This window comes from Hipposideros armiger, unplaced genomic scaffold, assembly GCF_001890085.2.
Source record: "Hipposideros armiger isolate ML-2016 unplaced genomic scaffold, ASM189008v1 scaffold_1749, whole genome shotgun sequence".
In the NCBI taxonomy this organism is placed as follows: Eukaryota; Metazoa; Chordata; class Mammalia; order Chiroptera; family Hipposideridae; genus Hipposideros; species Hipposideros armiger.
This window is the reverse complement of record NW_017733099.1, coordinates 147,586-159,722: the sequence shown is the minus strand read 5'-3', so window position 1 is coordinate 159,722 and position 12,137 is coordinate 147,586. Positions and strand designations below refer to the sequence as shown.

The following is a 12,137-nucleotide window of genomic DNA, read 5'->3' as shown; positions in this document are numbered from 1 at the left end:
TGTGTCATCATCTTTCCCTATCTTCCTAGACTAAGACGTTTCTTCCTCCATTCTCTCAGCACTTCATACAAGCCTTTGCCTATTTTTTTGTTGTTTTTTTTTTAAGCCTTTGTTTATTGCACTTACCTTTTTCCATTATTTGTAAATAATTTTTTTTCAATTACAGTTGAATACAATATTATATTAGTTTCAGGTGTATAACATAGTGATTTAGACATTTATATAACTTATGAAGTGATTACTCTGATAAATCTAGTGTGCACCTCACACCATACGTAGTTACTACAATATTAACTGTATTCCTTCTGCTGTACTTCACAGTCCCATGACTATTTTGCAACTACCAATTTGTACTTTTTAATTCCTTCCCCTTTTTCACGCATCTCCTTAACTCTCCTCCCACCTGGCAACCATCAGTTTGTTGTCTGTTTCTGTAAATTTGTTTCTGTTTCATTTGTTTTATTTTTTAGGTTCCACATGTAAATTAAATCATAATATTTGTCTTTCTCTGTCTGACTTATTTCACTTAGCATAATACCCTCAAGGTCCATCCATGTTGTTGCAGATGGCAAGATTTCATTCTTTTTTATGGCTGAGTAATATTCCATTGTATATATGTACACATCTTCATTATCCATTCATCTATTGATGGACATTTAGGTTGCTTCCATATGTTGGCTATTGTAAATAATGCTGCAGTGAACTTATGGATGCATATGTCTTTTCCAGAGTGTTTTGGGTTTCTTCATATAAATACCCAGAAGTGGGATTTTGTGTCCTTCTTTGTCTCTTGTTATAGCCTTTATTTTAAAGTCTATTTTGTCTGATGTAAGTATTGCTTCCCCAGCTTTTCTTTTTTCTTTGTCTTTCAATTTTTATGAAATATCTTTTTCCTCCCCTTTACTTTCGGTCCGTATGTGTCTTTCGATGTGAAGTGAGTTTCTTGTAAGCAGCATATGTTTTCTTATTCATTTACACATCCTATGTCTTTTGATTGGAAGATTTAATTGATTTACATTTAAAGTAATTATTGATAGATATGTAGTTATTGTTTTTTATTATTCATACTTTTTATTCTTTTTTTCTTCTTAAAGAAGTGCCTTTAACATTTCTTGTAGTAATGGTTTGGTGGTGATGAACTCCTTTAGCTTTTTCTTGTCTGGGACCGTTTCCCGTTATTTAAATACTTCATTTACCCTCCTGCCTTTCTTCCATGTTCCCATAATTCCTTGTACAAATATACATTTGTATCACATTTTTTATGGTATTTTTATTGTTTGTTTACTTTTCTGCCTCTTCTGCTAGATTCTAAGTGCTTTAGAATCAGGGAGACTTCTCTTGTTTTTTTTATTTCTCTTCCTAGCACAGTGCTTTGTTTGACACATGGTAAAGGCTTAATAAATATTTGCTGAATGAATTAAGATACAGAAAGGTTGAGGTGGAAACTAAAAAAGGTACCTGAATGGATTTATTTTCTATGGGAAGTAGGAGGCAAGATCCTCTGTTGAAATGTACTCGGGGTAGGAGTGGGGTAGAGGACTTGATAAGAGTACTAACCAGCTGAAATAGCCTTCATGGGAACTAGCTTTTACCAGTTGCTTACTTGCTTCTACAGTGTCCTTTGTTCATCTAGTCTAGCAAGTTCAGTCTCTTTCCCCTTTTAAAGTGCTCGGTAGTCCAGATGTATCTTATCTAGTGTATTTTCCCCATTCTTTTCCAAATTAAACCCCTTTAAATAAGATCATTGTCTTCACTAATTAGAGCATAGGTCATTCTTCCACAAATGCTTTTACTCTTTCTTCATTATTGCCTTTCCTAGTCATTGCCCAAAATGATTGAGGCCCAAATCAAATTTGACTCCTCTGTATTTACTCACATCGGTTTTTCTTCTCTGTCATGGCCCGTATGGTCAAACTTTATAGTTTAGCACTTCTCTTAGTGTTTTATTTTATTTACCCAGCTAGTTGATATGGTCTGTGAGGGCAGATATACCATATTTTTACTGATTTTCTATTCTTATTCTCTCTTGCCACATTACTGGCCACATAGTAGATGATTATTAAATATTTGATGAATGACTAAATTAATACACATATATGCATCTGACACATTGCTGCCTAGTTTTAATAATTAAGGAAAGAAGCTGACATTTATTTGTTTTCATTATTTTTCTTCCTTTTGTGTAAAGAGTAGTATACCATTTGTCAGTTACCAGGTTGTACATACGTAATATCCAGAGATTAACAAGTTATATTATCAAGCATTGATAATAGAAAATTTACTGTGTATGAGTTGAAATTTCAAAAACCCAGTCATATAAATATTGTTATGAGTTTTATACCAAAATTCTGTGTAGTTCCTGTTTTTGTAGTAAATGAACTCCTTTCTGGGAATGAAAAAACATTATACTTAACTAATATAATTTCAAAACTGAAGGGAATGGGTGTGCATTACTGTCAAAAGAACATAGAATAACTTAGAAGGGAAAATATTTGTAGCAGAGAATCACAATTTTAGATGATTTTGGAAAAAAATCATTTTAAATGTTAAGTTGCTTTAATGTGGTTTTTCAGACAGAGGATCATATATTTATGTTACTGCTTTTCATCTATTATTTTCAATAAATTCAGGGACGGCAGACAGATGATGTGAAACTTGAATGTGCAGAAGAAAATCTACCAAAAGAGGAAACAGAGTTTTTATCAACCCATTCTCAGATGACCAATTTGCAAGACATTGGTAAATTTTGATTATATACCACAATTGTGATTTTTATATCAAACATTTAATGATTTGATTTTTTCCTTTAAAATTTGAGATAACTTAGTAATCTTGGGCATTTCACTATAACCTCTCTGGTTTCAGTTTTCTCATCCTCAGAATGAAAGGTTTGGACTCATCTCTTTGTTCCCTTCTCAATTTCATGTATTCTATAATTCTAAATTGTTTGCAGTTTAAAAACATAAAAATGGTAGACTTAGGGGTACTGTAGTTTTAAAGATAGATGTGATCTTGAATTATACTACTCATACTTCCTGGATTCATCAGTCAAAATGAATTTAAATTGAAACCTTAGTTATTACTATTAAGCATTCTTTTTTCAAAGAAGATGAATATTCTCTGCACACACAGAAAAATTATTGTGATTTTTTACTAGGAAATTTGTGTTGAATATATATTTTCTTCTGTTTGTATAAATTAGATGTCATTCATAACACCAAGTTATCTACTCTGCAAGATATTGAAAAAATTAAACAACTTGAAGGACAAGTCCAAGAATTAGAAAACCTCGTATCCTCTTTGCAGCAACAATTGAAAGAAACTGAAGAAAACTATGGGGCAGAGATCCACTCTTTGCAGACAAGGCTTCACGTTGTTAGTGAGTCCACAGTTCAGCCAAGGTATCCATTTATGTATAATTTCATTCAGTAGTATTTGTAGCTTAGTAGCAATCATAATATCGGTGTTTTAAGAAAAAAATGTAACTGAAGCAAAGCTGTTTGAAAGAGATAGGATGTAGCATTATCAAGCTATGAGAACAGGAGGTAATTCTTTATCTAGAAATATGAAATAAATGTTGGTATAAACCAAAGACATTTTCTTATAGGAGTTTTACTTATACCTATATTTTATAAAGATGCTTGTTGTTATTAACCTGCTGGATTCAATGAGGCAGTAGTATGTGTTTGTTATTTACTGTAAGCCTAGTCTTTACTTTGATGTGGGGAATACACGAGGACTACAAGCTATGATCATTCCCAGTCATGGCTGGATTTCCTCTACCTGGTTGTCTAATGCTCAGATTCACTGTCCAAAATAGAATTCTGCATCTCCTCTCAAAGTCCCACTGCCGCCATCTCCACCTGTGGTGACTCTTCTGTCTCTCAGACCTCACTTCCAATCTATCAATAAATCCTGTTTTCTCTACCTACAAAATACATCTGAACTGGACCAGTTCTCACTATCATGTCTCACCTGGATTATTGCATCTCTCTGCTTCTACCCTAGCTATTCCCCAGAGTCTGTTCTCAACAGCGTTCCAGAACTTTGCTTTTAAAATTTGAGACAGATCATGTTATTCCAGTGCTCTTGTGTCCTTGNCATTTAAAATATTTTAAAGCAGAAATCAAAGATGAGGCCATGTTAACTATACTAAATATCACAATTTACCATGAAGTTGAGGTAATGAAAATATTATGTTACTTCTCTTGAAAAAGACAAGTAGATCAAGGTAACAGAATGAAAAGCAAGATAAAATTAAACTTCACTTCTCTTATAGGAATTTTTTAACTATAATTTTATGTATGTCCCCTTTGTAGTCAGTATGTTCAAGAAGATAGAATTATTTGATTTGTCAGTTAAAAATTTTTTAATGTTTATATACATTCATTTTAAGAATGATTTAAGGCTACAGATGGAAGCTCAACGTATATGCCTCTCTCTGGTTTATTCAACTCATGTGGATCAGGTTCGTGAATACTTGGAAAATGAAAAAGATAAAGCTCTCTGCAGTCTTAAAGAGGAGCTTATTTCTGCTCAAGAGGAAAAGATCAAAGAACTTCAGAAAATACACCAGTTAGAGCTACAGAACATAAAAACACAAGAAGCAGGTAAATGATTTCTGACAAAATTATAAATACTATGAAGCCAGTAAGTATCATTAGAGGCCACCATTCTGTGATTCTGTCTTTGTCTTAGAACCCATAGAGGAAGGTAACTGTATATCCTAGTCTTGGATTAATTTGTTCATATTATCATTGGATATTCATTAAGTTCTTGAGAAATCTAAAATCATTGAATCGTTTTCCCACAGGAAGTCATAGTCCTGTGGGAAAGCAATATAAAATAAACTGTTAGCAAACAATAGGATACTGTCTATAATAGAAGAATGAATAGAAAAAAATGGAAGGAGAGGAGAAAAGTCTACTATTTTCTAGAAGTATAATTAGGGTGAGGCAGTGGGCAAGAGTAGAGAGGTTGGAATTTTAGGGCTGGCTCCTGAGTTTTAAACACAGGTGTGAAAGACTGCATCCATTTTGGAGAATTGAGAGTTCAAGGTATGTGAAAAGGTAGTGAGGGATAAAGCCTGAAAGATTGGAAGGAGCTTGATCAGAAAAAGCTGTATGTACCCTGACCGAAGCATGTTTAAGCTTTATTCTATTCAATGATAAGATGTAGTGCAGGGTTTAAAATAGTGGGGGTAACTATTGAAAATTTAACTATTTAACATAGTAAGATTTTTATTTTAAGAGGACACCATTGGAGCTAATTAGGGGTGGTGAAATTATCAATGAGAAGACCAGCTAAGCTGCTTTGGCAGTAATTCTGATAATAAGATGTTGAACTAAGTGTCATTAAGGATGGAAAGAAAAGTTCAAGAGTTTAAAGACGTAGGCTTGTAGACGTAGTCTACAGTTAATATTAGCAGTAAAAGGGGGAGGAATTGAGAATGATCCCTAAGTTTCTAGCTTGGGTAACTGGATCATGAGTGACTCCAGTCATGAAGATGATGAGGAGTGAATTTGTGGGAAAAATAATAAATTCAATGTGGAACATATTGAGTTAAAAATACCTATTGACTCTGAAAAAGAGATGTCCAGTAGGCAGTTGAAAGTAGAAGTCTGAAACTCAAGAGGGAAGTTTAGGTTCAAGATAAAGATTTGGAAATCAAGTCAATTGAAGCCAAGGACAAGAGAGAGATGTCCTGGGAGACTATAGAGTGAGCCAAAAGACAAAGATGGTACTACAGGAAGCAACAACATTTAACCCTACCAGACCTGAGGCCCTGAACCTAACTGTCCCCTATACCTGGGCTCCTGAGCATTAAAGAGAAAAAACCAACATGATATAGAAATATGTTAGTTACATACAAACAAGTGGTTAGAGTAAGATGGAACTTGGAGACATTGTAGAAAATAGGTCTACCTTTCATCTAGCGCCAATATTCCACCTTTGTGTGCCAATCCACCCAGCAGGATGAGCCTTGCTTCACACAGAGGTACTTCTTGCAAAGTGAGCACCAGATGTTACTCTTCACCTTCTTGCATGGATTGTCTTTGTAAGACACTCCAGGATTTTGCTTGTTGTACCTGGAGTGCTTTTCCATGCACACAACACAGATATGATTAGATAAGATATGATTAGAAATTACCGAAAAATCGGTACAGCGGTCTGCTAGGGTTAAGGAATCTTAAATAGATTTAAGTAGACATCCTCTGTTCGAGTAATCTCTAGGCTTCTACTCTTGACAGATCTGCCTGTTGGAATGAGGTGGTTCATAAGTTTGTCCCATGGAATTGCTCTGTTGAACAGAGTAGAATTTAAAGAGTGACTTAAATAAGAATACTGTACTTTTTCACTTCAGAAGTTCTTTGGGTTTGATTTTAATAAGATTTTAAGCTGTATTATTTTTGTTGGTATTCTCTTCAGATAGAATCTCTCCACTGTTTTTCAAGCTGCAAGTTAACTATTGGGTGATGAAGTCAGTGTAGTGAGTAGTGAACAGCATTTTAAAGAGTGGAGTAGAAGAGAAAACATTGGAGTGCATGGCATGTAGAAAAAGTAAATATTGATTTGTGGAATTTTTGTTTCAGTTTTACATGGATGTATATGACAGGTTATGATATATGATTTATTTCTTGTATTGGGTTACAATAAAAAAAATTGTAAGTTGTGGCTTTATACCATTTTGTAGGATAGAAATGAAATCCTGTAGATTATCCGAGACTGGTAACACTGATCAGAGGAAAATAACTTTGAAAGAAATAAAGAAGTTAAAACTTATCTTAATATAGGGAAGCTTCCAGTTGACATAGGTTTAATATAATAGTACTTAAGTATATGTAAATTGAATGTCTTAATGCAATATCTTCTATTAGGTGATGAAGTAAAGCCTTTACAAATGCTCATTGGAAAACTTCACAAGGCATTGTCTGAAGAATGTTCTTATTTTACACAGGTAAGATATTAGTTAAAAATAATATTGTGATAAGTTTACACGGTGGCAGATGACTACTAGAATTAGTGGGGTCATTACATTGTAAGGTGTAAAAATGTCGAATCACTATATTGTACACCTGAAACTAATTATAATCAATATAAGATTGTATACCAACTATACTTAAAGAAAATTTTTAAAAAGTATTTTTTGACAAGAAGTGATATTTTTTAAATTACTAATTTGATAAGCAGAATCATCCAACTTAGTTTTCCCTGCTGTCTTACTTCAGTGCTGCACTTAGAGAAAATATTCCTGAGTTTTTAAGTTTAAAATGAGCATTTAAGACTTTTCCTGTTAATAAGTTTGAAGCAAAAGAAATTCAGTTAAATTATCTCAGCAGAACAGACAACAGGTATAGATAATAAAATAATGGACCAGTAGAACCTCAAACAGGCCTGTTGCCTGTCTCTGCCCACTTGGTGGTTGAATGAAAAAACTAGATACTCTAAATATACTAATTATAATTATGTTTGTGAATATGGACTGAAATAGGAGTTCTCATACACAGCTGGAGGGAATGCATTACCTTGAGAAGCAGATTGGCAAGGCTGAAGACATGTACCCCCCACAACCCAGTTCTTTACTTCTAGATAAGCTCACATATGCAAACAATCAGATATGTTGATTGCAAGAGTGTCTATATTAAGTTAAAAATTGGAAACAACTCAGATTTCTATCTACAGGGCAATGAATAAACAAATTGTGGCATATTCATTCAATGGAATACCATTTAGCAGTGTTTGATATGTGTACTAATGTCAAATCTCAAAAGAAAAAGTAAAGAAATCCATGCTAGAATCATCACTTCTGGGCAGAAAGAGAAATAAAATGGGATACAGGAAGCTCCAAATCTATATGTAATGCTCGATTTAAAAAAAATATATGAAGATCATATGACAAAATATTAGTATTTTCAGAGCTAATAGATAAACTACTGTTTTCTGCATATTTGAAATAGTTCAGAATTTAAAATATGTTTCTAGGCTTGGTCCTGATCTCTGTCTCAGCCTGTTTATTTGTAAATTGAAGGGAAAAAAAGGTAGTTTAGTTGGGACAGGTAAAGCTGCATTACTGATTTTAATTACCTATAAAATAGTTCAAAAAACAGTATTGCCAAAAAAATAAAATAAAATAAAATAAAAAATAAAAAATAAACACACCAAAGACCTTTATTCTTTCAATTGCTCTTCATCCTCCACCTCCATCTCTGCCTAAGGGTTTAGGCATTGTCCTTTCATGTCCATTGTTTATCAAGAGTAAATATGGACCCAAGTCACAAGAGTTCATCTATAAGCTGACTTACTTATATTTTCTTCCATTAATGTCTTTACCTGACCCCTAATCTTAATTTGAAATATGAATCAGCGTTTTGTAATAGAGGGGCCCTCTAGAGTTCATCATGAAATCTGGTTTTGTCACTTATCATTGATTTTGCCTTGGACTCATTACTTCATATTTGTGAATCCTTTCCCTCATCTGCAAACGGGTGATCATTCAGGTTTCTACCAACTCTAATATAAAATTCCAACTTAAGGACTATGCTGGAAGTTTAATAAGCTCAGTTATTAATTGACAGTATACGAGTAGTTTAACTTTTAAGCAAATCTCAAGAAATAGCAACAAACAATTTGACTTTTAAATCTAAAAGTTGTTTATTATTTCAAGTTGTGTGAGGGGCATGTGTTTAAGAGGGCTTATCAAATGATTATGTGGCATGTGTTGTTTTTAAATGATGATAGAATTGTCTGTTGCTCAGGATAAAAAAAAAACAGTAATATGTCAAATATTCTTAATTTTTGTGTGTGTATAAGTCACAGAGAAACTACTTATATATTATAGAAAAGTGTATGAGGGTACTCCTGTACTTGATATGTTAGAATATCTGTAGAATTTATAAACTTCTTTCTAGTCATCATTTTTGAACTTGCGTCTTTGTCTTCTAGTGTTTTCTCCAAGTGTAGTTGACATTACAGAGATAACATCAGAATAGGATCCAAGCTAGAAAGTGGTAAAGTACAAGATATATCATTATTAGACAGAAGCAGAGAACTAGGAGAGTAATGTCAGAAGCATGGTGGTGTGACAGGTCCCCCTGGTCTCTCCCCTTGAACTTAAAACAAGATGAACAACTATAATTCAACAAAGGATTCCCTATTCAACATACAAACATGTCTGAGAGCTGCATGATGAAACACCTGAAGATGGGCGAATCTGAGTGAACGGGAGGAGGGAAAGGAGAGGAGCAGAGACAAGTGCCATGGATGCAGCCGGTAGAGCTCACTGTGGGTCTCGGGAGAGGGGAGGAATCAGGTTGCAGCATGCACTCACTGCAGCCCTGAGGAGCAGAGAGGGAGACTAAGCATTCCTGCCTGAGGGGTGAGCACATTGTGGCTGAATCCAGGGACCAGAGCAGAAGGAACACAGAGGTGCTGCACTTGTGTTCTAGCAGCCACCATTGCCAGGCAGAAAACAGAGCCATGGAGGCTGGCCATATCCTTTCACCCTCCCAGACTCTACTGGAGCTAGCAACATGCCCCAGAAGAAGCTGTAAGCAGTGAATGTTGTGTTACAGAGCACACTATCTGCAGCCCTGAGAACCAGAGGCAGAAGCATTCTTCCTTGAGCAGCAGATGCATGCTGTGGCTAATCCCACTGACAGGTGGAAATACAGAGGTGATGCAGTTGAGGTCTGGCAGTCGCTGTTAATGGGAGGAGACCAAAGCCACAGATGCACAAGCAGGCCTCTGCCCACTCACCCTGCCCCCACTCATCTCGGCTGATCCCAGCAGGGGCATCTGGGATACCTCGGGCAGTGCAGCACTGCTGGCAGGGTCCAGTTGTAGGGGACAGCATTGGGATTTCATGGGCTTAAAACCTGATTACCCACCACATTCTGCCATAGGGGTGGTGCCCTGAAACCAAGGAGTCCTGGTCACAGAGGAGATGCCCACTTCCCCAAGGAATACAGGCCATTTTCTACCACCCAGCAGAGATCCAGAAGGGAGAAAATAAAAAATTTGGTGCTTCAGTGCCATCTACTGGAGTAAAAGATCTCTTCTTACTAACCTGCTGAATAGGGAAGTGTCACTCTTTAAAACAGCAGATTTCATTCCTATAAATGCCTAGGCAGAGAAATAATCTCTCAAATACCACGAATAGCCAAGGTAACAATGCAGCTCAGAAAGGAAGCGAAAAATCTCCAGAAAATAAACAAGTGCATGAAAATATGTGATTTAAATGACAGAGAATTCAAGATTACAGTTTTGGGAAATAACTCAGTGAGATACAAGAAAACTCAGAAAGGCAGTTTAATGAACTCAGAAATAAAATCACTGAACAAAAGGAGTACTTTACCAAAGAGATTGAAACTGTAAAAAAGAACCAAATATAAATTCTGGAGCTAAAGAATTCAGTAGAAGAGATGATGCACTAATGAGCTTAGGAAATAGAGTTCACCAGATAGAGGAAGGAATTCGTGATATCGAAGGTAGAAATTTAGACATGACACAGATGGAAGAAGACGAGAGTAAACAACAAAAATGAAAGAACTCTCCAGGAACTATCTGACTCCGTCAGAAAAGCAATATGAGAATAGTGGGTATACCAGAAGGAGAAGAGAGGGAGAAGGGAGCAGAGAGCCTGTTTAAATAATTGACAAGAACTTCCCAAACCTATGGAAAGAGCTAGATCTTTGAATCCAAGAAGCAAACAGAACACCTAATTATCTCAATCCAAAAAGGCCTTCTCCAAGACACATAATATTAAAACTGTCAAAAATTAATGACAAAGAATGCTCAAGGCAGCCAGGGAAAAGAAAAAAGGACAGTAACCCATCAAAGAAATCCCATTAGATTATCATCAGATTTTTAAGCAGAAGCCCTACAAGCTAGGAGAGAGTGGTATCAAGCATTCAAACCATTGAGAGAGAAAAATTCCCAGCCAGGAATAATATAAGCAATAATATAAGCAAAGTTGTTCTTTAAAGATGATGGAGAAATAGACTTTTTCAGACATACTGAAGCTGAGGGAATTTACCACCGCAAGACCTGCATTACAGGAAATACTGAAGGGGGTTTTTTTACCTGGGAAAAAAAAAAGACAAAAGGATATGGAACTGGGAGTAATTTGACTAACAGGAAGGCAGAAACAGGAAATTGCAATCCTTATTCATAATAGGGCATTATATACTTAAATATAAGATAAAGGTTAAAAATGGTAAAAACATTAAAAAGGAGACGAATAGCTACTGCAATTTGGAAACAAACCAGCATAAATAGGGATAATTTGTGACAACAAAAACATAAAAACGGGAGTTAAAGGTCTGAATTTGCAAAGGGGAATAGAGATAAGATGCATTCAGAAGAAATAGGACTACTGTATATGTGAAAGTTTCTTTTGCATGAACCTAATGGTAACCACTCAAAAAAAAAATCCAGAACTGAAACGCATAAAAGAAAAAGGAAACCGGGGGGGGGGGGGGGAATCATATAATACCACCAAACTAAAATAACAGAAACACAAGGGAAAAGAAACAAAAGAGATACTGAGTTACTAGAAAACAAAAGGTAAAATGCCTATAGGAAATCCTCTTACCTAATCACCTTAAATGTAAATAGACTGAATTCACCAATAAAAAAGCACAAAGTAGCGAATTGGATCAAAGAAACAAAACTCAACCATATGCTGCCTCCAAGAGACACATCTCAGCTGCAAGGACAAATCTAGACTCAAAATGTGAAAGGGTGGAAAACGATATATTCCAAGCAGACGGCATCCAGAGAAAAGCGAGTGTAGCGTTACTTATATCTGACAAAATATATTTCAAGATGAAAAAGGTAATAAGAGACAAAAGTGAACATTTTATAATGATAAAGAGGGCAATACATCAAGAAGACAACACATTATATACACAACCAGTCATAGAGCACCAGAATATATAAAGCAACTATTAACAGAACTAAACAGAGAAACTGACAAAAACACAATTATGGTAAGGAACCTTAATATCTCATTGACAGCTGTGGATAGATCATCCAAACAGAAAATCAGTAAGGAAATATTGGCCTTAAATATGACACATTAGATAAAATGGACATAATCAACATTTACAGAGACTTTCATCCCAGAACACCCGATT

At 35.2% G+C, this 12,137-nt stretch overlaps 1 protein-coding gene across 1 annotated transcript in view; it reads left to right on the top strand.

Annotated features, from left to right (window-relative positions):
* AKAP9 (A-kinase anchoring protein 9) overlaps positions 1-12,137 on the top strand; it is a 158,071-nt gene that overhangs the window by 20,048 nt on the left and 125,886 nt on the right. Inside the window, exons 5-6 of the mRNA XM_019634580.1 lie at positions 4,397-4,610; positions 6,879-6,958. Of these exons, the coding sequence (XP_019490125.1) occupies positions 4,397-4,610; positions 6,879-6,958 (294 nt within the window). The remainder of the gene's footprint in view (positions 1-4,396; positions 4,611-6,878; positions 6,959-12,137) is intronic.